At 39.9% G+C, this 25,251-nt stretch overlaps 2 protein-coding genes and 1 non-coding gene across 3 annotated transcripts in view; 1 reads left to right on the top strand and 2 right to left on the bottom strand.

Moving 5' to 3' along the window:
- MATN2 (matrilin 2) overlaps positions 1 to 19,540 on the top strand; it is a 58,272-nt gene extending 38,732 nt beyond the window's left edge. Inside the window, exons 9-17 of the mRNA XM_058040339.1 lie at positions 1,105 to 1,227; positions 2,058 to 2,180; positions 5,120 to 5,242; positions 8,533 to 8,946; positions 11,361 to 11,513; positions 15,460 to 15,531; positions 16,035 to 16,139; positions 16,381 to 16,476; positions 19,240 to 19,540. Coding sequence (XP_057896322.1) covers positions 1,105 to 1,227; positions 2,058 to 2,180; positions 5,120 to 5,242; positions 8,533 to 8,946; positions 11,361 to 11,513; positions 15,460 to 15,531; positions 16,035 to 16,139; positions 16,381 to 16,476; positions 19,240 to 19,292 — 1,262 coding nt within the window. The 3' untranslated portion in view covers positions 19,293 to 19,540. The remainder of the gene's footprint in view (positions 1 to 1,104; positions 1,228 to 2,057; positions 2,181 to 5,119; positions 5,243 to 8,532; positions 8,947 to 11,360; positions 11,514 to 15,459; positions 15,532 to 16,034; positions 16,140 to 16,380; positions 16,477 to 19,239) is intronic.
- Positions 19,541 to 20,984: 1,444 nt separating this feature from the next.
- Positions 20,985 to 24,835, bottom strand: RPL30 (ribosomal protein L30). The gene is made up of 5 exons (XM_058022655.1): positions 24,778 to 24,835; positions 24,640 to 24,689; positions 23,612 to 23,757; positions 22,393 to 22,523; positions 20,985 to 21,150 (listed from the first exon to the last, which is right to left on the bottom strand). Exons 2-5 carry the CDS (start codon positions 24,658 to 24,660, stop codon positions 21,101 to 21,103), a joined length of 348 nt encoding a protein of 115 aa, XP_057878638.1. The 5' UTR covers positions 24,661 to 24,689; positions 24,778 to 24,835; the 3' UTR covers positions 20,985 to 21,100.
- Positions 21,388 to 21,522, bottom strand: LOC131094857 (small nucleolar RNA SNORA72). The gene has a single exon (XR_009115804.1). It is a non-coding gene; the product is annotated as a small nucleolar RNA SNORA72 (small nucleolar RNA).
- Positions 24,836 to 25,251: the final 416 nt, after the last annotated feature.

Below are 25,251 nucleotides of genomic sequence, written 5' to 3'. Positions count from 1 at the left end.
CAGCAACTCAGATATTGCACACACAGAAGAAATCTGTAAGGTAGGATTGGACTGCCTAAATGTTCAAGGATTTCTAGAGGTCATATTTCCCCTTTGGTGTCACATTTGCCAGCAGTATGGTGATATGTTGAATATGCTGAGGCACCTAAAATGGTACTGAATGCATACTTTTAGGCACCTGAATCACATCCTAAACATCAGTGACATTTTAAAAGTAGCCCTGAAATTAGACAGTTGTGGGTCCAAAACTATCCAGAGCTGGGACAACTGTGATTTTCTTCTAAAATTTCAAGGCAAAAATATATAATGTTTATAAAGTCTTATCCAGCATGAAGCTTGCAACACTATTAATGGAAAGTTCTTTTGTCCAAAATAGGATAAAGATTATTGCAACAGAAATATCATAATTGGGTTACAAATTTGACTATATTACACAGTTATGAGTGTCAGATATCAAGGAAAAAATTAATTTTTCTCAACTTTTATAGCATAAGTCACCAAGTGATCAAAGAAGAATCATGGATAAATTTCAGAAAAACTCACAGGCATTCAGTATTTTCTTACTGCAATCCCCATAATATCTAATATCAACATTTGCTGTTAAAAAATGTTTACAGAAAAAAAGTAAAGGCATCCAGGTATTACCATGATTAATTAAAAGCTTCTTATTCTTAGCTGCTGTTTCACAACATCACCCTCTTTTGTTATTCTGTGCAGAGACAGATTCTGCCTGTCTCAAAAAGTTAGGATACACTAAAAGCAAGTTAACTTTGAACATACTACCCTTAACTGACAGAATTTTTATATATTAAATTATTTCCAGGTAAAAATGTCTGCAAATCAGTCAACCATGGCTGTGAGCATATTTGTGTTAATGCTGACAATTCCTACGTCTGCAAGTGTCGTGAGGGATTTGAACTGAGAGAAGATGGCAAGACCTGCAGAAGTGAGTGACTGGTATTTGTTGAACACTTTTGCATGTACAAGGAAAGAAAGGGGTATTTTTTACTTCCTACTGGAAAAGAAGCAACAAACTTCCTTTCGACAGCTATATTCTCTAACATGTTTTCATTCAAAACTTACATTTATATCAATCATTCCCAGGAGAGGACATCTGCAAATCAGTCAGCCATGGCTGTGAGCATATTTGTGTTAATGAAGATGACTCCTATGTTTGCAAGTGTCATGAGGGTTTTCTGCTGAGAGAAGATGGGAAAACATGCAGAAGTAAGTACTCTGAGAATTACTCACAGAATTTTATTTACAGTATGTACATCTGAGAAGCATTCAAACAAATACAAGAGTTTACTGTCATAATAAAGGAGTAGTCTTCATATGTATAATATAGGAATAGAATTTATACATTTATACATTTAGACCGTCCAAATGACTGTAAGAGACTCTGTGGACAAAAATAGTGTCTTTTAATAGATCAGCTAACAGACTGGAAACAGAAAATATGATCCATTTGCTGTAGATTTTCTTTAACCAAATATCATCAACTGTTCTCAGATAAAGACATTTGCAGTTCAGTTCACCATGGCTGTGAACATATTTGTGTTAATGCTGATGAGTCCTACATCTGCCAGTGTTATGAGGGATTTGCACTGAGGGAAGATGGAAGAACATGCAGAAGTAAGTTTCCTTCTCTTTAGTAGATTTTCTTTATAATCTGCGCATTTGGAGATATATTTTAAATATGGAAATCTTATTTTTTAACAGATAAATATGTCTGCAATTCTGTTGACCATGGCTGTGAGCATATTTGTGTGAATACTGATAGTTCATACCTTTGCCAGTGCTATGAGGGTTTTGTATTGAGGGATGATAAGAAAACATGTAAAAGTAAGTTATTTTAATGTTACTATATTTATTATATTCAGACATCTACAGAAAAAACATATTATTTAGAAACAGTTGTTCTTATAGGAGATTTTTCCTTGCAAAAAGGAGAATAAATTTTTTGTTTACTAAGAGTTTACTACTGTTAGTCTTTAAAGTTTTGGAAATGTTCTTACTCATCAAACTGTAGTAAATAAATTCTAAATTATTTCTAGGTAAAGACATCTGCAAATCAGTCAGTCATGGCTGTGAACATCTTTGTGTTAATAATGATGATTCATACACTTGCCAATGCCATGATGGATTCGTACTAAGGCAAGATGGGAAAACATGCCGAAGTAAGTAGTTTATTAATGAAAGAAGAAATGTATTTTTTGTCTTGTTAGAATATTATTCACTGGTTCATAGTAGCCAGAATGGAATATTTTTATCTATAGATCATAAGACTTGTATGAATTAAGGATTGTTTGAACTAAAGCTACATTTCAGAAAAATAAGACAATTTTAAGGTTTGAATGTAGGTTTTAAAATGTGAACTTCATTTCCAAATTAAGTATATTGAGTTTTAATCTTGAGCATAGGATGTTGCTACATTTTACTGTACTGTGTTCTTCTGTCTGTATTCATGCAGATCATGACTTGTTCTGTAACCTCTTAGCATGTTTTTTTTTGTAAATTATAAGCAAATTAAACTCCTTCAGGCTTTTTATGTCTTCTAATCTTTTTATAACTCTCTTCTTGCTCCTCTAAAACCTTTGCTGTTTATCAGCATCCTTGTGAATGCACCACAGTGAAAGAAAGTCTTCTAATAGGAGACTCAGCAGGATCCACAGCAGAGGAACGATAACCCATCTAATTCTTATTTGAATCTACCTATCATTTTTAAAATAATTTATCTTTTGTTTAATCTTTTTTTTTTTTTTTGGCAAAAGACAGTGTTAGTCTCTGACCAAAATATTCTGCTAGTACTCATGTTCAATTAGTTATCTACCATGATCAAAAGTTATTTAAGATTCACAGTATTACAGGTGTCCCATGTCCTTAAGGCTGTAAGTACAGCCTTCATTCCTTGTTTCTAAACGTATATCCTTAATTCTGGCTATTTTAAAATACATATGATTTGATGTTATCCAAAAATATTCATGTTACCTTATATTTATTTAGTTTTTCCAGGATTAATTTTTCCATAACACCAAATTGATTGATATTAGTCCTTTTTCTTTGATTTTACTCTGACTCGAGTTCTATGTTATCTGTTGCATTATTTTAATTCAGATAAATGTCAGTCTGGCAGGCTTACAGTGAACTACTCATCTTTTTAAACCATATGCAACCATACTGCTTTTTCAGTGTGTATACATACACTGAGAATGGAGACAACTCAGTGTTTTGGGGCTTCCTCAGAGTTCTAGGAATTCCTGAAAATTAACATTAAGCATCAATGATATTCTTCAGAAACCTCTTTTGCAACTCTTTGCTGCAAGTTATCTGGAGTTTCTTATTCAAAAGTGTGTGTATGTTTGTTAGTTAGATGCTGTGTCACTTCACACAGAGTGAAACTCTTCACTCCAACAAGGTCATCAGTAATCTATTTCATGGGTTCAGATCTGAATACACCAAAGTGTTTAATATTTCTGCATGAAGATTAGCAGTTCTACTTTTCTGTCCATTAATTAATAATACATTGTTAAAATGCTTTTTGTTCCTAATAGTATGTAAATAATGTACTCATACTACCCTTTATTTGGTTGGCCATTCACCCCCTTCTCCTTCATCTTATTATTTCAGTGTTTCAAATTCCTACTTTTTTCCCATTCTGTAAATACTGTGAATGTTCCTTTCTTTCAGTTTGTTTTCAAATCTTATAGCTGTTTTCAACTTCAATTTCTAGATTTTTTAACTAGCCTGGCATTCTTTTTAGATTATGAGACGACATTTTTTGGGGGTGTCTAGTAAAATAACCTTAAATAGTGCAATCATTGATATTTTTTATTACTATTATTATTTCCCTCTTGCATCCCAACATAGTCTGGCTCATGCTTACTTTCAGCTATGTAAAATTTATCCTTCTGAAGTAATAGCCATGTCTGCTGCTGGTTTGTATTTTATTCTGTTTATAAACAAATGTTTCTGAGTTGTGCACAGCTGGGTATAAGCAGATGCTAATTTTTACTTTCGTTGTAATTTCTTACCCACTATGACCAGATCTTGTTTAGATTGCCATGTCTTAAGTATAATTATTTTTGAGTCAGAATATTGTCTTATGTAGTAGCTTTTGGAATTTTTCTTTTGGTAGCTGGAAACCCCAAGAAATTTGGCTCAGGTTGAAGTTCTTCTAAAGACACAAACCTCAAGAGTCAAACTGAACTTGGCTCTCAGGAGGCCACTTTTTGTGTAAAGGTAGTTCTCCATTAGAAACTGATAATTCTTGTGTTTGGCATGAAGAAGAAAAAGAGAAAGCTGATAGATGGCTCCACTTTCTTCTGCACTTTCTCCCCATCTATCCTTTTTGAAGAGGTTTTAACCAAGTGGTTTAACATTGCAGTCATAAAAGTCCTCGCATCAATTTTCAGCAATCCAGTTAGATTTTGTTTATTGTCTTATATAAGTAGTTCCTGTTCTTTCAGGTTTTGTTTACGCAGACTCTTGGCACTGATATAAGGATGTCAAGACCTATGGTTAAATCATGTCCTGTGGTGTTTTTCTTAGTTTTGTTTTTACCAGTATGCATTTATGCTAAATGACTGTACTAAATTATTCCCCCATTTCACTCTTGGTGCTCTTAACGTAAACTCCTCCTCCTTAATCTAGTCAGATTAATCCTAAAATGGTTTCTTTTCAGTTGGAGGTCATCCAAACCACGAAGTTCTGGTCAAATGATAAAGAATAGATACTCAATGTAAGCTAAGATGTCCATCATTTAACTAGTGAGAGAGAGATCTGCTTTCAGTTTGCAAGCTTCCATCTTTTTTTGCTCATGGGATTGATCTTCCAATTGTTGTATTTATTTAAAAACAAATTAACTAACAAGCCACATAAATATTATCTAACTATTCCCAGGCAAGGATATTTGCAAATCAGTCAACCATGGCTGTGAACATGTGTGTGCTAGTGCTGGTGATTCATTTGTTTGTAAGTGCCAGGAGGGATTTCAGCTAAGAGAAGATGGAAAAACTTGCAGAAGTAAGTAGTCTGATATTACTCAACATACTCTTTATCTGCAGCTCGTGCTCGTGTAGAAATGGGCTAACCAGCAAAAGCTGTTATCTGTTTTCAGATAAAGATCTTTGCAAATCAGTCAACCATGGCTGTGAACATGTTTGTGTTAATTCTGGTGATTCATATACCTGCAAATGCCATGATGGGTTCCTACTGAGAGAAGATGGGAAAACCTGCAGAAGTAAGCAGCACAGGAACTTAATTGGATGAATTACACATTCAGTAATGAAGGCCTCTGCTGATGTGTGCTGACTACCAACTCTCCTGTTTGCAGACAAGGACATTTGCAACTCAGTTGACCATGGCTGTGAACAAGTTTGTGTGAATACTGAGGATTCCTACATCTGCCAGTGTCATGAAGAATTCATACTGAAGGAAGATGGCAAGACATGTAGATGTGAGTAGCCTGAGCTATAAAAGTATGTTTTTATTTGAGGCCTTCAAGTATTGTGGGTGTGAGTGCACACATGTATGTTTGTGATTTCCAACTATTTGGGCTGGTTTAAAAAAGATACTGTCTCTCCCTAACAAGCCTCACTTCACAAACCCCATCCACTTTTCTCAGATAAAGATGTTTGCAACTCAGTCGACCACAGCTGTGAGCATATTTGTGTTAATACTGGTGATTCCTATGTCTGCAAGTGTCATGAAGACTTCATACTGAGAGAAGATGGAAAAACTTGCAGGAGTAAGTTATTTAATCTTGTTTTGTACTTCCTGATCTGTTAATGAAACACACTATGCAACCGTAGTGTGTCATTTGTGTCTTTATTATAGAATCAGCTTAATGTGAGCTCCTTCATAGCAAATCGTAGCCAAATTTTTTATATTTTGTGAAATTTATTTACTTAGCTAACTGTGCTAAATACAATTTTCATTATTCCAAGGTAAAAATGTCTGCAAAACAGTCACCCATGGTTGTGAACATGTCTGTGTTCCAACTGGAGATTCATACATGTGTCAGTGTCACAAGGGATTTATATTGAGGCGAGACAGGAAAACATGCAGGAGTGAGTAGCTGAAACTTCTATGGGGAATATGTTTTTCAGTCTTAAAAGAAATACAGACTTACTTTCACTCAAAGCTTGTTCATGACAGTTTTGTATTAGAGAAATGGTCTAATAAGGGGATTCTCTTAACAATTCTCAGATAAAGACCTGTGTAAATCCATTGACCATGGCTGTGAACATGTGTGCGTTAATACTAACAACTCATACAGCTGTCAGTGCCATGAGGGCTTTGTCCTGAGACAAGATGGGAGGACATGTCGAAGTAAGTAACTCAGCCCCTCTTCTCTGGCATTGCTACATAAATGAACAAAGATATTGTACTCCTTTGTCATATGTTCTTCAGATATAATGTCTGGGGTCTTTGGATTTATAAAATGTTAAATAGAATACAGAAAAATACTTCAATTTTTCCTAGGTAAAGATGTCTGTAAATCAGTTGACCATGGTTGTGAATATGCTTGTGTTAATAATGGCGATTCCTATATCTGCAAATGCCAGGAGGGATATGTACTAAAAGAGGACCAGAAAACATGCAGAAGTAAGTATATTTCATTTAGAAAGCATTTGGTTCTTTTATTTCTAAAATTAATTTACCTCCCTTCAAAAAAATTATAGAATCATAGAATGGTCTGGGTTGGAGGAACCTTATTAAAGATCACTTAGTTAATCTCCCTGCTGATGGCAAGGGCACTTTCTACTAGACCAGGTGTCTCCAAGCCAAATATAGCTTGGCTTTGAATACTGCCACAGCCTCTCATTTCAAATATGATATAATATTTGAAAGCCCAGGGCATTTGTGTGTGGCAGAAAATGTCTCAAACAATTAACTTGATGCTCTCCTATACAAAAATCTATCAAATTGGAAGAGTTGTTTTAGTACAATAATAATTCTTTTGAAACCTCAGGGAAAAGCCAAAAGGGAATCTTATTACCAAGGAATGTACATTTTAATCAGGTTCATATACTCTGGGTCTTTTATCTTTATGTACTATATTTTAAAATCTCATTAATTTTATTTGCTTATCTTCCAACATAACATCTATTTATCTCATCATCTCTTAATACTTGGAGGAGAAGTTCTACTGGAATTCAGTAAAAACATTTATTCTGCCAAAAATGGATGCTTTAGTTGAGGAGACTGTGATTAGAACAGTAACAAGTTCTGGCTGTTCTTGATCCTAACTGACACCATGCACCATGCTGCCCTTTCTTGACTTATGCAGTGGTATTGAGGTGGTTCTGATATGTACATTAATTGCATTTTCATCACCTTAGTACATGTGAGGTGTCTTTTTTCTCAGATGACTGTAGAAAGGAATTCTTGAGCGGTATTAAAATAGATATTTCCTAAGAATACAAGTCCAGGCTTTAAAGCTGAAAATCTGTTATTTGTACTTTGACTTGGTAACATCTCCAGTAATTTCTGCTGAATAATTCTCTTTTGTGTGGTGCTTACAGCATTCTGCCTGTACAAAGATCAGAGGTGAGTGGAGGTCAAAGTTTATTTGGTCCAGACTAAGAAGCAAATCTTACATTCCTTAGCATGGCATATTTTCCCTGGAAGCTACATTGATCCAATAGGAACTAGCTCAAATAGGAGTCCTGCAGCTAGTCTTTGCACAAAGCACACTAATCTCTGCCTGCTGAAGGCAATTCCTCTCCAGAATTTAAAGCAAAACAAAACAACCTACCTGGCAGAAGCAGTCTGCAGCTTGGAAGACATTCTCCAATCTCTAAAATCCCTAACCTTGTTATTGATGCCCTACAAACTACTTTGATTTTTGCATGTGCATATGCCAAAAAGTATGAGAAATACAAATTTTACAAATTTGCCTGTCTTCTGACAAACTCCCAGCTCTAATTGGTCAACCAGAAATACAGCAGCAATACATAGGTCTTCTAATTACAAAATTGGTAGACACTTACAAGCAAAAACCCCCTTATCTTGACAATTCTGATTCTCTCAATAATTAAATAGTTGTAACACTAGTAGTAGTGTTGTATAGTTGTAACGCCTGTAACACTAATGCAGCTTCAGTGATTCTCTTTCATGTCTCTTAGTGCTGACAAATTTGACAAATGCAAGCTTAGTATACAGGCTTATCTCTGGAAGAAAATGATGGCAACTCTGTCTATGTTCTTCAGTTCTCTCCACTAAAGAGAAATTCTAAACATTTGCTGATTGTTGAAGCATTTTTAACAGGTGTAGTATTCTGCAAAGCAGAATATGTCTCAGTAAATATTTGCTGTGGTTATAATTTTGTTAAATTCTTAGTCATTGGCCCACTCTTATCTTTTGAGACAGACTGTACACAACATCTTCAGAAACATTGGCACAGTAAGACGAGCCAGGAACAGGGTACTTTAGATGATTCCTGAATTTTTGCCAGGGTATCCAGATCCCTTTCCAAATCTTGTGGACTTTTTTCTTGATCTGTACACTCTGTTGCTCTTTTCACAGGATGCACTGAAGGCCCAATTGACCTGGTGTTTGTGATTGATGGATCAAAAAGTCTTGGAGAGGATAATTTTGAAATTGTAAAACAATTTGTCTCAGGAATCCTGGATACACTTGACATTTCACCCAAAGCTGCTCGAGTTGGTTTGCTTCAGTATTCCACTGAGGTTCGTACAGAGTTTACATTAAAGCAGTTCAGCTCAGCCAAAGACATGAAGAAAGCTGTGTCACAAATGAAATACATGGGCAGAGGTTCCATGACAGGACTGGCACTGAGGCAAATGTCTGAGAGAAGCTTCACAGAGACAGAAGGAGCAAGACCATTCTCAGCAAACGTGCCTCGAATCTCCATTGTGTTTACGGATGGGCGGGCCCAGGATGAAGTGTCTGAGTGGGCTACCAGAGCAAAGCAGCGTGGTAAGTGCAAGTTTGGTGTCAATGTTTTTATTGTCTCGTTCTAAAAGGCAAATATTGTCAGGAATAAGATGTAGTAACAGTTTGGATGTCTAACCAAGAGAGTGTTTGCCAAAGCAGTGTGGCCAGTACAGTGACAGTCCTGCACATCAGCCGCTGTCCTGCACATCAGATCTTTGTGTTCACAAGGGCCTTTGCTGTCAGGCATGTGCATCCTCCCCACAGCAGGGCTCTTGGGGAATGCCTCACCCCAGGTAGTGGTGCCACCCACCTGGCATCCCTGAGTGTATCCTCTAAGGGTAGACATTAGATACACAGACATGGGAACACCGGGAACTTCATCAAAAATTTTAGGAAAACAAGAAAAGAAACCCCAAGCTGTCTCTTCAAAATACAGCAATCTATTCTTGTGAGAAATACTATGGTAATAATTGGTTATATGTATGTTTATAGGGTATATTCTTTATTTCTAACCAGTTTTATAGCACTAATGGTGTTCTGGAAGGAAGATGACTCTTTTGGAAAGAATATAACTGTAGTGCTGTCTATCTTACTGTTTCTACATGCCTATATGCTGAAATGTGACTGAAAACTGCTGATTTTAAATTTCTAATACGTTTGGGCAGACATCCATCCTTTAGAACACCTGTGTCACAAATCAGAATCGTTTCATCTGTTTAGCAGAGTGAACTGAAAATTTTCAAAACTTGTCAAGAAAATAAACAATCTCTTTTTTCTTTGCTAAACCTTTTTTTTAATTTTATGAGAAACTGCTTTAAGAACCATGGCTGATAGGCCACAACACAGAGAAAATAGCCAGACTTCAAAAGATTTTGCACATCTTTTTTTCTGTGCTTGTTTTATTGATTTGACATATTAATCAGAATTTGATACATGATTAGTAGAGCATTGATCAGGATCAATACCTCTCCATAAGGAGAAAAGGGGAAACCACCCAAGGATATGAGAAGGGCATGTGCTAACAAGAGTGGAATTCCAAAGAAAGATAAAGTGATTTTAAAAACTTTAAAACCCCCAAACATGTACAGGCTTGCTAGTGAGATGAAACTACATGAGGATTTACAGAAGCAAAGAAGTACAAACCAACTTCCTTACTTGCTGAATGAAACCTCAGCTCTGGACTGCTTACACTGACTCTGCAATGCTACAAGCCAAACCCACCTTCTGTGTAATTGCAGCAAAACCAATAGAGTAATACTCAATATGAAATGGACCTTGAATAACTTTATCACTGATATCCCCAAGTCTTCAAATAGCAATAACTTCAGCATGACTGGTGCATTCATTAAATTGAATTAGCTTCTGGTGGACAATTTCCTTTCCTGGATAAAGTGCAGTAGTAGGCAGATTAATGAAGAAAAGTAAGGAGATACATTAAAACTTGGAAAATGCATACTTTGTGGTATTATCAGACCCGTGATTCTTCAGCAGAAAGGTTAAAAGTTGCAATTCAGTGAGTGTGCAGCAGTTATCACCTCATGTTAAATAAAGATATCAAACCTATGAAGCTCCTAGCTGTACTATGAATCACAAAATCAGTACTTCTTGTGGGCACTTTCTAAGCCAGAACTGATATAAAGAGAAATGTTCTATCAGACCATATGCTCATGAGCATAAAAACATAACTGCTGGAAAAGAGATTATTGAAGATCTCTATGTTTTGTAGTTATTGCTTGTTTAAAATCTATCTGGTGAGAGGGCTCTGAATCACTCCACCTTCCCTGCTTCCAGAGTTAAGAAAATTACACATCCTCACTTACCTTCTCCCTAGCTCCTCTGCTGTAGAAATACTTGTCCTGAGCATCCCTGTTGTAAGGCTTTTTCTTTCCTAGCCTCATAAATTTCTGTTTTCCCATTCTAACCCTCCTGCGTGGCCCTTCCAGCCTGTTAGTGCCCCTCAGAGAGCAAGAATCAAGCCTCATTGTGCTCTGAGGATTTCAATGAAGCACTTAGGTATTTTTCTGAAAAATTACTGCCATCTTTCAGGATTCTGCCCCATTTGCTAATATGCAAGAGGTTTTCCCAACAACCCTGCATTGCATATACCCTACAGACACACACAAACCAGGGACTTGCCGTGCAATTGTGAGGCTGAACTGTGTGATTCTCTTGGATTGTTTGTGATACTCTTTCTGGAACCATTTACTATCAATAGTGGCCAGGCAAGTGTCATCTCTTTAACACAAAAACTGTATGTCAAATTACAGCAAACAAGAGAGTTTTGCAAATCTCCCAGTAATTACAACATATTAACCCTCTTCACTGATTTTAAAGTTACATATAATATACATTTCTTGGGCTCTCCCTTTCTCTCTTATTTTCCTTTCATGGACAAACAAGTGCTTAGAGTTAGAACTGCTGAAATAATAAGTATGTGCAATTTCTTTTGAATCCAGGTATAATCATCTATGCCATTGGAATAGGAAAAGCAATTGAGGAAGAACTGCTGGAAATTGCTTCTGAGCCATCATATAAACATCTCTTCTATGCTGAGGATTTCACAGCTCTGGAGGACATAAGTGAAGAGCTAAGAGCCCAAATCTGTGAAGGTAACAAAATTCCATTTTCCTTATAGAAGTAAATGTTTTCAGGTGTTTTGCTTTTTGGATTTTTCTACTCTTTAATACATGAAGAATATATACTGTTAATCAATCACTGGGTAAATTATCTTCTCTTTATTTTCATGAACATTGCATAAAATGTACAATTCTACGCCTAGAAGAATTAATCGCTTCTTCTCTTTTCTTTTTCTCTGGTTAAGTTAGCCATGCAATGAACCCCACTCCACCAAATAAACATGATCTATTTCATTGGGAATGTGGGAAAATAATCAGGGATTTGTAATACCTTAATGAGAATTTTAAAAAAATCCTAAAACCAGCAGCAAAAACCTAAAACACAGCAAAATAAATCATCAAGACCTGTAGTGTGTATTTATAGACTAAAAATAGTTCATTGAACATCCATTCACAGCTACAAAGAGTGGATGTCAGTTTTGCACAAGCTCTGAGTTTTGCTGCACAAATGTGGAAGGTTTGTTTTAGAAAACACCCTTCTTCACTCAGGAACAAACAGCTTTTATATAAACATTCCCAGATGAAGTTTTGCAGGGGGAAGGGGGAATCTGAGCTGAGATGAAAGCTATGGAGCCAGAGAGAGGACAGCATATCTCTCCCACTCACACATTTCCAAGACTCAGTATTTTTTTGCACATTCAAACTGGTACCTGAAACAAAATTCAGAAACAACACATGGCATGATGTTAGTCATAAGAATAGAATTGTGCAAGATTATTTAATTTTCACTAGATTTTATCTGGTTGTTTTTCTTGAAATTAAATCAAAACAGATGTTGCCCTTTTTTTTTTCTTTTTTTTTACATTATTGTATAAAATTAGCTGCAGGACGTTTCTTTATACAGATCTCAAGAAAGAATCTGTAAAAAAGACTTTGAGGATGTTTCTTAGCTTGCATACTCTTTGTCCTTCAGTCCTAAGAAGTCCTAGTTTCATCTTTCTGAAATACTAAATGATAACATAAAGCCAAGTCAGTTCAATTAACCTTATTAGGCAGACAATCTTCCAATGACAGCATGTCATCTTAAAAGCTTTTGGAGAAGCCAAACCCAAAACTATCTGGCAGCCAGAACAATAATTCTCACTCATTAGCAAACCCCAATATAATAACTCTCACTGACCAGCAAACTCCAGAGCTCAGGGATGGAAATGCATCCTTCAGATACCCACAACAGTGGTTAGCAACCACATTTTTTTTCCTTTTAACTACATTATTTAAAATATTAAAAAAGAAGTAAATCCTGCCCCTTTGTGGCAGTTTCTTGTCTATACCTCCAGTAACTGGGCAGCACTGGTGCTTCAGCTTCTGGCCTGCCCCTCTCTCAACAACAGGCAATGAATGCCTCACACCTGTGAACTGAGGACTGACCAGCCTGGTTTTTCTGGACACTCCAGAACTACCTATTACTCATCAACTCACTCCACCAGAAATTCTGCCTCCAAACCTGTTACATAATCTAAAAGTTCTTTTTTTTTTAATTCCTTCTGTTGTATACAGCGCAGTTTTTCTCCTCCTTTGCAATAGCAATGACTTTTGTCTTTACTCCAGCTTTGGTCCTTAGCTGAGGTCTTCTGAGGCTGCACCTTGTGAGGACAGTAGGAGATCCACAGAGCCTCTCATCCCTAATCCCAGCTGTGGATGCGCTGCATGTTTCCAGCTAAAGTAGAAGTTCTCCAAATGTTTCTTTGAGGGTTAGGCTTTTTTCTTTTATTCTGCCTTGTAAAATAGCTGCTGATTACTATTAATTATTCTTGATGACTAGTAGTAAAGGCAAAAAAGGAGGGGTTTTTTTCCCTCTTGCCTCTTATTAAAAGGAATTCAGTTGGAAGGTTCCCATTCACTGCCTTGGTTCATGTTAATTTCTCATCTGACTGGAAGCACTAACGAGGCTCCAGCAATGTCATACATAATACACACTCAATATGATTGCAGCTTCAGCCCTGGGCATGTGCATTGTGGGAGCTTTTAATTACATGGTCATATACTATTTTTGTCACAAGACCCCAGCCCTGATCAGATGACAGTACTCAGCAGCCAGCTGGTTAACATTCTGTTCTCCTTCCAAATTGTGGATAGTTTTCAGTTCAGCAAATATTCAGATTCTGCTTTTGATGACACTCTCACAGGCTCCTCCTAACAAATTACCTGTATTTTTTTTTACAAAACAGAACACTAAAAATCAACATCCAATTTCAGCATTGTTCCCCCACAAATTTATTCATTGCACTGACTTCACCAAGGGATTCAGGGTGATCAGCCTCCGTCACTACTTGAGTGTTTATTCAGCTTCACAGAGGCAATGAGATCAGAAATCTTAGAGCCCCAACTATTCTTCAAGCCTGAAGAGAAGTTTCTTAAATGCCCAATTGCTATTCCAAACTGGAGACCTCCTGCCACACCTCTACCAGTGCATCTGTCATTTTTCTGTCCCTAATTACATATCCACACCAGCCCAGTGTCCAAAGCTCAAACACTTCAGGTCAGTTCCTCTGCCCTTCCTAAACAAGCCCCTCATTAGCTTGCAGCTCCTGAACAACTTCTAGAGCAAGTCATTACCCAGGGTCAAACACTCAAAATTCATCTTACCTTCTCCATTGCTCCTACAACAGAAATCTTCACCATCCTTGTTCCCATTTGATCATTCTTCAGCTAGACTCTGTTTCTCGTTCATTTCATTCCCTTGTGATCTCATCCCACACCTCTCTGCCCTGAACTGTTCTCCAAAATCGGAGTTCCTTCCAGCAGCTGGTTCCCATGCAGACTGAGATATCTATAGCTCTCTATATAAATATTGTAGTTCTCCTGCTTGATCTCTGGTCTCCTTATTCAACCACTCATCTGTTCTTCCCTGATATTCATGCTCAGTACTTTCAACCTCCACTCAAAAGGGCCTCATCTCCTTCCCAGTGCAATTTAGCACAGCTGTATATTATTATGCATCTGTCAAAACTGACTAAACCAGCAGGGACCCCAATAGTTATAGCAAACTTGGATGTCACAGAAACATCTTCCACCTCCCTACTTCATCTTCATGGTATATGGTGCAAGTTTGCACTGTCACCTTTTACCCCCATGCATTCACTTTTAGGGAAGGGGCTCTGGCTTCCAGAGCTGTGTCTGTGTCCCAGATGCTCCATCACCCTGGCATCATCGGTCACGTGCAGTTGTTAAATACCTGCTCTTCAGCCCCTCTCGGCCATGAAGGGCCCGGAGTCAGTGGAAGGTGAAGTGTTCATTTCCTAGGGAAGGACCCGTGCCTGAGGAACCGCAGCCGCCTCCACGCTGCCCTCTGGCGGCAGGAAGGGGCAGGGCACACAATGGCGGCCCTTCTGCCTCCCAACAGGTTTCTGTTTCCTCTCCATCTCTTGACTGAAAAGATCGGGGTGTGCACTCTGAAATGAATCCTTACATTTTAAAGGCTGTGCTTCATGAATTAAAAACGTGTATTTTTTGCCTGTAGTGTATCAAATAGACTCTGCTGCACCCTTCTCACCTAAAAACTCCCAACTCCCTGATCAATGTTTCCCATTATAAAGAAGAAAACTGAAGGACAGGAAGAAACTTTTTCTTTCTCCAAGCAATGTTCTTATTCAGTTCACCCCAAAGGATGATGGATGATAATGAAACATGAAAGAATTTTCATTGTAGGACACAAAGTAGATTGCTGTCATTTCAGATTGCTTCACTATTATTAAACAATCACTGGTTTTGGAGGAGTTATTCTGATAGTCTGAGTTGAAGGGCAAATTGTGGAGTTTCAACACTGGACCTCTTCTAAATTGCACAGGTATGAGGCATTCTCCATGTGTTATGAGAGACAAATATCAAGCTACTGGCAAGAAACATCAATTGTGGGGAATGTGAACATTTTTATTGCTCTTTTGTGATATCATTTCCTTTGGAAATTTCTATCTACCAGCCTTGAGAGAGTCACCTCACCAGCAGGATGCATCATCTGGGAGGCTTCATAGGACTGGTCCACAGCCTTCAGGTTGGCTGTTTTAACTCAAGTGTCCTCTCCTGCTGCCTTTTCATGCTGTCTTCTGTAGAGAACTCTCACAATTCAGCTAAAATGGTTTATCCCATGTCCCTGCCTCCTCGCCCCTCTGAGTCACTCTGCAATGTGAAAAATGGAGATTCACTGTGACAAAAGCATGGCTGCATGCTTCTTACATCATCTGAATGAAATACTTCATGGGGAAGCTTGTATTTCAACACTGGGCCTCACACCTAAAGCATGTTCAGCTTTCAATCACTTCTGTTTTTCACAGGAACCTTCACAATTCCCTTTCAGTTTTGCAACCCATAACTTATATCATGTATACAGTAAATACAGCCTAACAGCCTGGTTCCTTCATAGCTTTGTATCCCTAATCCTTTCCTTGAATGAGTGAATTACCTACTAATTAAGGAGAACTCAGTGCATGCAAGTAGAAAAAAAAATTATAATTTAGTGGGTCTGATTTTTAGAGTGTTGGGGGGGGTTTCCTGCAGGACCTGAATCAACCACAATAGCCATCACAGATGTCATTGACTGTCCACATCTTGCAGTACATCACAAGTATCTTTTTGAAGACAGTCACATCCACTCAACAACAGGTAATTGGGTTCCTTTGTTTAGAACAACCCACTGTTCTTTGAACATGGAAGACTACATATTGTGTACTGTTTTCCAGTACCAACAGAATCTGCCTCAGGGTGTTCCTTGGGATGTTGACCTGTTTTGAGAACAGGCAGCTGTAATAAACCTGCTCTGCATTCATAATGCCTTGTCATTTCCTCCCCATTCTATTCAATTTATTCAGCATTTAGCCTATACTTAAGTGTTTCTCTTTTTCAGCAAAAGCCTCAAAAGACAATGACCAGTGCAAGTGTGAAAACCTTGTGACATTCCAGAACTATGCAACCAGTGAAGTAAGAAAACTCACCCAGCGATATATCCTTTCTGAGTAACTGCTTCTTACAGGTAAGATAAGAAAGGCAGGTTAAAACAAACTACATGGTTTTGGATCAAGTCTAAACTGCCTCCATAGCTAAAAACAGTTTATTGTTATGAAAATCTAAACTACGTAATAGTTGCCAATAAGCAAAGCCTTTAACTTTTAATCTGCTTCTTCTACATGGAAGGAACAAAAATATTAACAAGGATCTTGAATTTTAATAACTCCTTACAGTAAACACTTTCAGGAATAGCAAAGAAACAACTGGTCAAATTCAAGACTAACATGCTTTGTTCTGGGTTACTTCTTCAGATGCTACTGAAATAGCATTTACAGACTACAGGTTTCCCTGCTGAACTCCTTGGTGAGGCACATATGCAGTGAGTCATTTAAAACCATACTCTAGATAAGGAGGAAATCAGAGGACTCAGGTTTGGTTAATCTTGCATTAAAAGAAATGCAGATAAAAGTTAGCAAAGTGCAGATCACTAGCTTCTGCCACTCAGTCTATTTCAAGGGAGCTGCTAGTGCAGCAGCCTTTACCCTGCCTGCAAATCCACATCTCAGGAAACAGCAGCAAACTGGCAATACAACTCATTGTGCACTATTTATGCAGCAAATTCATGAAAGCTGCTTCTGATCAAATAAACGCTAACAAAACATCACATCTTCTCCTTGTGTAACTGTGTGCAAGAGCAGTAAGCACTTACTCCCTGCACAGAAGAGTGCAGTGATCCCAACAGCTCATCACTGTGCTTCCTAGACAGGAACAGCTTCAGACTGTGAACTGTCAGTGCAGAGGGAGGCAAGCAGAGCCCTCAGTGACTGGTAACCTGATGCAGAACATGGCAGACACTTTAAGGAATTATGTTCTAATCACTTAATTAAATTACTCCATGCAAAGCAGATTTCATAAAAGAGGAGAAAGCCATCATGTAAGGTTATTGCTAGGTGCTTCAAATGTTCATCAACACACATACTGCTCTGATAGGACTTCTTCCAACAATTTTGGAGAAAAACTTCTAGGTTATTTCCCACATCCTTAAGTGTTACATGACATGCAGCGTTCCAGCCTGCATGCTAACGAGAAAGGAGACCAATTCTTGCCCCTTCAGAAGCTCTTTACCACAATCTCTTGCAGTGGGCTGTGAGGAGCTCTGAGCATACTCAAAGAACTTAGTTACTAAGCTTAGAAGCTTAGCAACGTGTGCTTTTTTACTTTACCATTTGAGCAGGCAACTGTGATTTTTACTCCAATGGCTCAAGGTAATAGAAAATCTGTCAACACTGAACCAGAGACTAGGAATTTTGATAGGAACTGTGCTAAGCACTTCCTCAGAGCACTGTGCAGCCACTGCTTTGAAGAGTATGAACAATCCAGTTTTGTCTTTATTACAAACCTAATTTCTCTGCCTTATCTCCAGAGCAAGCTCAGGTATGAGGTGCTACACTAGTCCTTGGTAACTGCAGACTGCTGGCTAGTCCTCATCCAGAGATCTGGGGGGTGGAGGACGGAGAACTGGCTACATAAGTAGCTCCAGTTACACAATACAAATTCAGAGTGACCAGTCCAAACTGTTTTGTGTCCAGCTACACTAACTTCTATCAGTAAGCTGAGTGCAGTTTCACTGTTTCAACTTTGCCTCTGTGAACACTTGAGAAAAATGGCTGAAGAAAATGCAGTTCACATGGTGCTCCTGTGCAGAGTAAGCTTGCCACAGCAGACAGATGAGCAATTACCAAACCCAATGTCCAGGCAGACTGAACACCCACAAAAGCAAGACACACACCCTTGCTCCTTACTAGCAAGAGATTTTCCTGCTGACAATGAGGACAGTACACGTAGCTGTTCTGGCCAAACTCAAGAGGCCAAGTTCTATTTGCCTGTCTGCCCTAAAAATTCCTAACAGCAATGTGTCAAAGATCCCAATTAATATGCCCAGTTCTCCATTTTCCCTTGTGCAAGATGTTAAAATGTTGAAATCAAGACTCTAGTCAAACAAGCAAGGAGTGGGGTGCAGCAAATTCATCCTTCTGAGGTAGATCTCAGTGACTTCAGATCTCACTTGATGCTAGGCCTCCTCTTCCTCTCAGCTTCCCCTGGCTGCAGCCTTTCCATGGCACTCAGAGAGAGGGCCTGAAGTAAACAGTACCAGTCCAACATCTTCCTGCAGGAGACAGCATTCCAGCCAACTGGAAGTGCTTATCAGGAAAGGGATACTGTACACTACTTTGTATTGCTACAGCTTCTTACTGTAACTGGAACCAGCCCTAGATCCCACGGAGTTTGTTGTGCTCTATTCCACATTTGTCTGGAAACCACTGCCACAATTGTGGACAGGAACAGATCATGAGGAGCAGACATTCTTACTGGGGTCTCAGAGCCCCAGAGTTCTGTAATCTACTGCCAGTTATGTGCAGTTTTCCACATGATTAAGGGAAACAGTTTTAAACAGCATTAACTAGATAAATATTTACCCTCACTTTAAAATGGAGAAAAGCAATCAATTTGTAGAACCAGCCTTTTTAATAAGCTACAGTCTGAACTCCATGTCAAGGTAAACCTGTTAAATAATGGGGCTTCACACAGCTTTCTCAACTCAGCTGATCAAATCAGAAAAAAATAAAGGGGATTAGTGTATGAGAAACTACTGGGATTGTAAGAGGAGAAATGAGAATGTTTATGGACCATAGCAATCAGGTAGCTGACTTTTTAATGCATTTTTATCAGTAGCTCTCTTTCCTTAACTTTTATCTACTGGAAGAAATGACGAAGAGAATGGAAGACTTGGAAAACAGACTAAAATACTGATCAGAATTTGAAGCGTACACTACACTGTATATTTATACATACAAACTTGTCAGAGCTATTTTCTTTGTGTCTGAAGTTGAAAAGAATATTCTGGATCCTTGCATTTATATGCCATGTGTTGTCTTGCATTGATTGCAGATAAAAATGTTGATAATTTTATATAAACAATTTAGTAACTAGCAGAAGTTCTAATTAAGCAGAACTGAAATAAGCTATGCAAAATAATAAAATGGTGTTATTTTTTGAAATGAAACCTCCATGTTTTGAAGTATTTTTAGGGTATGAATTTGACTTGCTTTTCTGTACTTCCCTCCTCCACTCCTAGCATTTTAAGCACAGAGATTGTGTATGTATATAGTTCTATGTACAGACATACACAGAACAAGTGAGACAGCATTCACAGCCATTAGGATTGACTTGGATTCTTCAAAAAAGTTACTACTGGAATCAATAGGAAGTAAAAATGTAGTTACACATTTGTGTTTAAACTGTAATGGAATTAAATTACCAAAGTGAGAAGTCTGCTGGGTTATCAGGGCATCACAACTTGAAGTTTCAAAACCTTTTACTTATGTCTAGACTACCCAACTTCTCCCTGCTGTCCTTTTGTCAGTATTCACTGATTCTCTAACTTTCCTGAATGCAAGTAGTATATTAATTCTGAAAATATTACTTGGTCAATTCAGCTAGCTGTACACCTGTCAAACACTAAAACACAAACAAAACCAAACAAACTGCTTCTATTCTGGCCACCCGAAGTACCTTTAAGTCTCACTCCCTTCCCTTGACTGCAACTCATCCAGATCTGTGGTTTAATAGGTAAATATACCAGCACTTCCTCCTTTGCTCTGACACACCTCAGAGTTTGCCTCTTGACTGTCTCCAAATGGAAACACCAAACTTCATTCACTTTATAACAGAAGTAGTTGCAGTAAAACTTAAGTGATTAACTGATGTCAGACAAGCTGGTGAGTGTACATGGATATACAACAGCAGGCTTTGAAAGATACCTCATGCTTTGGCATACTGCGGAATTTTGCGGGGTTACAGGTACATCCTGATTTTCATTAGGTGTTTGTTTTTACCATGTCAGAAAATCACTGCCACCTCAATTAACAATCCCTAGTAATAAGGAACATCCTGCAGTCATGGTCTCAAACAAAACAGGCACAAATCTCTAAGATACTGACATTCTCAGCAATTGCCTTGAGAACACCAGCTCATCTGTCTCCAGTATCTTCAGAAAACTAAAAAAAAAAAAAAAAGGCTACTGATTTAAAAACAGCTTTGTGAAGTTAACAGGTATCTTACTGAAAGCCTATACATCTAGAAGCTATATCCTGTTTGTCCTTTTACAGGTATGTACTCTTGGATGGAAAAGACAAAGGAACTGATGCACATTCTACTTGATTCACTAGGTAAAAACAGTGTGAAATATTGAACATAAGTAAACCCTTAGGGGTCCCCACCAACATCCCAAATTTGCTACTGTCCCTTATGTTATGGCTTTTGTTTGCATTAGCACTCCACAAGCAAACACTAAGGGAGCCCCAGCCCATTGGGATTTGGCACCATACTTGCCATGATCAAGCCTTCCTTCACTTACCTCCTCAGATCCACAATGCCTACAGAAAGAACAGCAATTTTGCCATGTGAAGGTTATTTCTAACAGAACAAGAAGCACAGCAGTGGTAATGAATCTTCATTTATATAGTTTGTTCCCTAAAACCAACAGAAGTATAATACAAATTTTTCTTTAAAAGAGATCTGTAACCAGTTTTATTGTAGAAATAACACCTTTACAGCATTTACTTCTCACTGGTTTGTTCTGGCATGCTTCTAATGATGTCAGAGTCACCTGTAAAACAAAAATGTATTGTTAGAAGAGGACCCATGGGAAGATGATTTTTGGAATAAAAGTAAGAAGAACACCCCCTACTCATAAAATCACCACAGTGATTCTAGAAAAAGAAAGCAATCTAAAAGAACAGACAGTCTGCTTAGGAAAAAACAAATAATTTTGATAAAATCAATGATAAGAATACTTGTAACTGTGTTTTTCTAATCCAAGCACAGTATTTTCCAGTAATTACGCACCTGTCACCAGCATTTACAAAGCCAGGACTAAAACAGCAATCTAGTCCTGGAGGACACAATGCATAGTTTTACTCTAGCAAATGTCTAGCCTCCCCTGATCACAGAGATATCAGGACAGCGAGAATATTCGCATTGTCAGCTCCAGAGCATTGGGACTGACTTACAGCTCCCACCCCACCCAAAACCAAACCTGAAAGTGACATTCTGACAATTAAGTTTACAGCTACTATTTGAATACAAGCAAGCTAAATAAAGTTTCCTGAAGGAGTAGGAAATTCAAATCATTCATTGTGACTTGGGGAACAGCTGGTTAAAGTCATTACAGGAATCATTAAACCTATGTGTATGCATTCTGGTCAACAAACAGAACAAGGGATTGACTCTTCTCTTAAACATTCTGGAAAGAGGATGGGAAGTCACCTACTTAGCTTTCTATATAAGGAATCTGAGCAACTCTCTGGGACAAACACTGTTACCAAATCACACTAATTACATACAAATGTAGTTTTAAAATGAAGCATTTAACGTGATTCTCATTCCCTTGATGAATATCCACCTGCCTGTTGGTTATTTTTCTATATACTATTCTGGGAAGCAGGACAAGTCACAACCCTTTGTCTCAGACTAAGAACGGTCAAACAGGGCTGTTGTAAACAGTATGTTGTGCAAGCCCATGTCCTAGCTGATGGGTTCAGAAAAAGGTCCCACATAGTTGCTTCCCAGACACCAAAACCTCCCTACAGACTGACAAGCAGACAAAATGCTCACAGGGCTCAGCAGTAAAAGAGTTATGTGCAAGAGATGCAGCAATGCTTCCAGGTTCTGAGAACCTTGGACTCACAAAAGAACAGGATCTTGGTCAGAGAAAATTTTAAGTATTAAACCTGATGGAAAAATGCAGTCAAGTGTGTCATCACTCCTGCTCATTCCTTGCTCGGTGCTGCAACTCACAGGAGAAGGGAGGATCTGCAGACACCTCCTCTACACTGCAGGAGGGAATTACCTGGGTCAATGATGGCCAGTGTGCACACTCTGTAGTATTTTCCACACGCTGTGCCCAACTCAATGTTGTTCCCACTATAATGATGGACACCAGTCTTAGCAAGCATAGCGTAGTACTCGATCTCTGATTTTCTGAAATCCAAAAACTGGGTGTTAACATGACCACAAACAATTCTGACAACTGCAATACAGAGAGAGCAGCTTTAACTCCTACCACACTTAACCCTCAACTTTTCCTTCCCACCCAGAGAAACAGAGCTGTTTCTTGTGAGGCAGCATCACTCCACACTGTGGCTCAGGAACCTTTATTTAAATGTCTGCTGAAGGTTTGCAACAACAAACACTTCAGGCTGCTCCTACTCAGGCTCATTTCTACATGGTAGAAGGATTCAGCACTTGCAGACCTCTGGAAGGCCTTTCTTTAGGTGCCAAAGTGCATAAAGTAAGAGTTAATATTGATGGCCAGTGGTGACCAGATGCTGAACAGAGAGGCACAGGTGTTGCAGCTGAGAAAGGAACCATGTATTTTAATTTAAAACAAAAAGTCCACCTATGCTGCCCTCTCTTTTGACTTCCACCAGGACAGTCTAGCAGTCAATACTGTTTCCCAACCATTTTCAGATCCCCACTAATACTGGGGACTGCTGCCCACTGCAACACTCTTGCTATTTCTCAAGTATCTAATTTCTGGGTTGTGCACTGACATTGTCTTAAGCCTGTCAATATCCCTCAACAACAGAAAGGGCCCAGGTATTCAATGAGGAAAACATCATGATACTAGTACAAATTACATTCTCAAAAAATCAGTTTCACTGGCCAGGACCCCAAATTTATAACTAACTTTGGCAAAGTGCTTCAAATATTTTAAATCTGTCATCAGTTCTTCTAGCTATAAAATTATTTTCCAATATACTACCTTGGAAAAACATAGGAATTCAGCCCCATTACACTCTTAGTGAACGCTATCAAGTGTGAAAAGCTTCCATGACTTTCTCTAGTGCAATCTCCTTGAATCAGAAAGCCAGAAAAACACCAGGAAGCATTTCAACACTTCTAGACTTGAAATCATTACACAGCAAACTACTAAACAAATTCAAGAGCACTCTAGAACATGCCAGCAAAGTCCTCTGTATTAAGTCTCTGGAGCAATTAGCACGAAGCCCAAACTGCATTTGTACAAAGAGCCCATCTTGGAATTGTTTTCTCCCACATCTGCTTACCTCAAAGCAGGACAGTTGTTGGCGAGGATGACCAACTTGGCTTTGCCCTGACGAATCATTTTCAGAGTTTGTTTGTACCCAAGCACATATTTGCCACTTTTCATAACCAGCTGAAGCCTGGAGTTGATGGACTCCAGGGACTTTTTCTGAAAAAGATGTAAAGAAATGTTATTTTGTTACTTCGGGCTTTTCAAAACAATGGGGAACACAATAGAGAAATTTCAAATACATGCACTTTTCATAATCTCCCTATAATCTGAAACATGGAATAGGAAAGGCCAGTCACTCACCAGAGTATAAGAAAGCTCATGGACAGGGGCATTGCTGATACTGTGTTTTCACAAGTTCAGAAAGTCCTTTCTTATCCCCACATCTCTCAATACAAAAATACACCTCAAAGCACTGTTGCTGCTATCTACATAAATCAGTGACATCTGCATGTATCTGACAAGCTCTTGTCAAGCTCTGTGGTCAAGGCCTTGCAAATCTAAGCCAGGTTCAGAGCCTGTCTCTCCCCAGGGCACACACTGACAACGCTACATGGAGCAGCAGAAAGAAAGAATTCTGTGCGATATCGAACTGATATTACAACAGGGGAGCGTGATGCTCAGGACAACAGGTTAGACGCATCTGACGGACGAAATCACCACCTCTGACCAAGAAACTCAGATCTGTCAGAGCCACTGTAAGAGAAAGGCCAGAACATGGCAGGAAAGGCAAAACCTGAACTCCACCCGCACTAGGACCCCCTCGGCACCACCTCTCCCTCCCTGCAGCCAGCTCAGGAGCTCTGTAAGCCCCCGGGACATCGCACGGAGGTACCCGAGGACACCGAGCGCAGCGGGAGGCGGCCCAGGGGCGCGGCCAGTGGCAGGAGGGCACGGCCCGAGCTCTGAGGGCCGCGATGGGCCGTGCCCAGGGACCCCCCAGCACCCAAGCCAGGCCACGCCGGGGTCCCCCCGCGCACCAGGGCGCTGCCCGGCCGCTCCGCCGCCACGTGCGCCCGGCGCGGCCCCGCTCTCACTCACCGTCTTCTTGGCGGCCACCATGTTGCTGCCTCGCGCGGCTCGGGCGGTACCTGGAACACAGGGGGATGGAGGGGAGCGGTCAGAACCCGGCAGCAGCGCCCGCAGCGGCCCCCGCGCCCCCGGCCCGGCCCCGCTCACCGCAGACGCGCCGCCAAGATGGCCGGGCCGCCAGAAAGGAAAGAGCGCCCGGCAAGCACCGCGCGAAGACCGCGGCAGCTCTCGCGAGAGCCGCGCACACCGCGCCCCGCCCCACGGCTGCCATTGCGCCCGAACGACGGCGGCGGCCCCGGGAGGGGCGGGGCCTTGTCCGGAGTGGGCGGGACTACACTGTGTGGGGGCGGGTCTTGAGTTAATGTAGGCGTGGCCTGGCTGAACGAGAGACGGCGCTTGGCGTGTGTGGGCGGGGCTTGGGTGAGGGGCTCGGCGGCGGGGCCGGCTCGGCGGCGGGGCCGGCTCGGCGGCGGGGCCGGCTCGGCGGCGGGGCCGGCTCGGCGGCGGGGCCGGCTCGGCGGCGGGGCCGGCTCGGCGGCGGGGCCGGCTCGGCGGCGGGGCCGGCTCGGCAGGCGGGGCCGGCTCGGCGGCGGGGCCGGCTCCCGCCCTTTCCCATGCCTA

Source organism: Melospiza georgiana, chromosome 1 (assembly GCF_028018845.1).
Source record: "Melospiza georgiana isolate bMelGeo1 chromosome 1, bMelGeo1.pri, whole genome shotgun sequence".
NCBI lineage: Eukaryota > Metazoa > Chordata > Aves > Passeriformes > Passerellidae > Melospiza > Melospiza georgiana.
The sequence above is the reverse complement of the archived record's forward strand: the minus strand, read 5'-3'. Positions and strand labels throughout refer to the sequence as shown.